General features: G+C 33.2%; 1 protein-coding gene across 1 annotated transcript; it reads left to right on the top strand.

The window, feature by feature from the left end:
- The first annotated feature begins 2,363 nt into the window (after nucleotides 1-2,363).
- LOC109801915 (auxin-induced protein 15A-like) lies at nucleotides 2,364-3,039 on the top strand. The gene has a single exon (XM_020363081.3). The coding sequence runs from the start codon at nucleotides 2,586-2,588 to the stop codon at nucleotides 2,874-2,876; it is 291 nt and encodes a 96-aa protein (XP_020218670.1). The 5' UTR covers nucleotides 2,364-2,585; the 3' UTR covers nucleotides 2,877-3,039.
- The last annotated feature ends 400 nt before the right edge of the window (nucleotides 3,040-3,439 follow it).

Raw genomic sequence — 3,439 nt, forward strand, 5'->3', positions numbered from 1 at the left:
AATAAGTTAATAAGACATTTATGAATAAGTTAAAAACGTCGAAAGAGAAAGAAAATAATAGAATAAAAATGAATGACCTCTTATCCTTATCGAGCACGATTTTAACATGAAGAGATTGATGTCGACATCACATTTAGCTAAGGTGAAGGCGGTGGAGAAGAGGAGGATATAAGGTGTTATATTGTGGAGGATGTAGTTGTTGAGGAAGAGGTGGAGCATGACAATGACAATGGTAGGGTTGTTAATCTATCCAAAAGAGAAAGAAAAACAAATAGAAATGCATGACCTCTTATCCTCATGGAGCATAGTCTTAGCACGAAGAGGTTGATGTCGACATCGTGTTTGGTCAAGGTGAAGGCGATGGAGGAGAAGAGGACACGGGCATCATATGGGTTGAGGAAGAGGTGGAGTGTGATAGCGATAATGATAAGACTATACGCTGCTTAGGAGGCATATGAGAGGCTAGGTTTTCTGAAGTGCATTTGTAGCTAGGTTCTCGGAGTTGATGTGTAGTTAAGTTTACATAAATGGAGATATATTAGAAAAAGGAAGAGATCATAAAATGACATGTCAGCATTTTCGTTGACATGATAACATCTAATAAAGTTTATTTTAAAATGACGTATCGCGTAACATAGAGTAACTCGACTTTTATATTATAAATAATTTGCTTAGGAGGTGCATGAGCAACTAGGTTTTCTGAAGTGGATTTGTAGCTAGGTTTTTAGAAATGGATGTGTAGCTAAGTTTACATAAATGGAGATATATTAGAAAAAGGAAAAGATCATAAAATGACATGTCAGCATTTTCATGACAATACCTAAAATTTATTTTAAAATAACATGTCGTGTGATACAGAATAACTCGACTTTATTGATATTATAAATAGACAGTAAAAAAATAACATTAAAATTTTTGTGAAAAACCTTCTCAAAATGAGTAGGGAAAAACCATGGAATCTAGTCTAATAAAAGATTTTCACTATGAAAGTATGATTACAATTAATATCTCTTTCACAAAAGGATTACTTAAATTATCTCAACCCTTTCAGATGACTATCTTTGATTCAATCCGATGAGATGAAAACAACTCTCTTTCTCTTATGAAGGAATATAACAATGGATTTGAAGGAATCAAGAACCCTTTCTGGGTGGTAACTTCTTCTCGGTGGTGACTCCTTGTTACTCTCTTTGGATGGTGACCAATGGTGACTCCCTTTGAGTGATATCTACTCTCATCACCGGATCCCATTTTATAGTCAATGAAATTATCTTTCATTCGTAACCCTTTATGCATAGTTCGTCTTTCATGGTTTTTTGTTTACAACTTTTTGTTGATGATTAGAAATTTTGGAATAATTTCGTTCGAACATAGGAGATACTAAAATATCGGTTCAAATATGAGGATTCATTTTCCCAATTTACATGCATACAAGAATATGTTAACAGCTTGTTCACAACTTCAACCAACACAGGAACAGATCGTATAAAAAAAAAGCCAATTGGAAGTTGGAACACGTACCTCAAGAATTTGTACGAATCTGTGCCATGAAATGCCAGTTTCATTTCTTAGTTTTTAAAACATTATTTTCTAAATCAATTTTACACGTATCACTCAACAATTAATTTCTTATCCAAAATTAATGCCTATGAAGTTCTGAAAATTATTTTCAAAACAGGAGTTTAATTAAAAAAAAAAAAAACAGATATTGATGTGCTGGGAAATATGAATTCCAATCAGTGAACTTGCATTCTGATTAGATCATATATAATCAGTACATGTTTTGCACGGCAAAACCAGATGATTTTTGAGGGAAAATGTGAATATAACCAATTACATTTCCATCGTACAAAAGAGTGGTTGATGCTACACCTAAAATGGAACTGTAATCAATTAATCAAATTTGGTCTCTGGCCTATTTATACCATCTTGTCAAAAAAATAGTACACTCGCATTATGATTAGATCAATGGGGTTTAGTGGTTTACCCTCCAATCAGTGTACGTTCTTGCATTATGATTTGATCATGAGTACAAATCAGTACATGTTTTGCACGGAAAAAGGGAAATGTGGATCTAATGAAACCGGTTAGCTTTCCTTGGATAGAGATTGGAGAACTTATATATTAAGATATTTCCTTTAAACTACTATTTTTTTTTTATTTGACTCAAATCCAAGGTTTAGGTTAAGGAGAACAAATCTATAATTTATTTGAATCACCTACTTGTTAGAAAATCAGGTAGATTTCTAGTATAAAAAAGTGGTAGAAACTTGCATTAATATCAATTATATTGAAATAATTAATTTTGCCAACCTTCTATGTATGTTCTCAAAAGAATGGCCAGCCTCAAAAATAAAATTAGTGAGGATCATCAACACGTTTTTGCCAACAAGTTTGAGTACACACCGCATGATCCTTTGAATGCACATGTCCCACACTAATTAATAACCATGCCTAAGTTCACCACTGATTCTTCCTGGCGCTTAATTTGATCTATAAATACCCAGTATATTCCAAACTTTTTTCCAACCAACTCAATTGTGAAAAGCAAGAACCTCTTCCAAGTTCTAACCAGCACTGCTTCGATGGCTATTCGTTTGCCAAGTGACTTGAGTGCTAAACACATTCTTCGTCTATCTAATCTGTTTGCAAGTTATGCACTAGATGTGCCTAAAGGGTACTTTGCTGTGTACGTAGGAGAGGGCGAAAAGAAGAGATTTGTGATACCAGTGTCATATTTGAATCACCCTTCATTTCAAGAACTGTTGAGTACGTCAGAGAAAGAATTTGGATTCTGTCATCCGATGGGTTGCCTAACAATTCCATGCACAGAAGACATTTTCCTTAACATCACCTCTGGCTTAAATAGGCTATAAGATGCACCAAAGTAAGTCTGAAGAAAATTTTTATATGGTTGAGAAAAGTTGACCAGTGTAGAAAGGTTACGATGCAATTGTTTTTTCGGATTAAATTGCAATGTATCATAGACAAAGAACAACACTAAGGAGAATGGATTAAAACATGACTAAATTTCATGCTGTTTATTGTCCCCTCTTTTTCTATTTTGTTTTCCTTTCTGTGTAACTTGGTGGTCGCATTTAGATCGCAATTTTCCCACCTTATGGTCTTTATGAAATGGACCTGTTTAAAATGAAGATTTTTTCAAGTAGTTCTTAGGTGTACTTTTTTTAATGATGTTGTTCTTCCATCATTTAAATCGAGTAATTTTGTAGTATTTGTTAACTTGATGTGACAATAAAGTATGACATAGATGGATATAAATTTAAGGATGTGAATGGGGCAGGTAAGGATAATAGTCTCTTTTTATATTTTCTGTTGGATAAATATTTGTTTTGTACTCATTTTTATATCTAATAAGTAGTTCCATAAATTTTCAATATTCACAAATACATGTAAATGTTCGCGAGTATTACTAAAA

The sequence above is a fragment of the Cajanus cajan genome, chromosome 4 (genome assembly GCF_000230855.2).
Source record: "Cajanus cajan strain Asha chromosome 4, NIPB_CcT2T_4, whole genome shotgun sequence".
In the NCBI taxonomy this organism is placed as follows: Eukaryota; Viridiplantae; Streptophyta; class Magnoliopsida; order Fabales; family Fabaceae; genus Cajanus; species Cajanus cajan.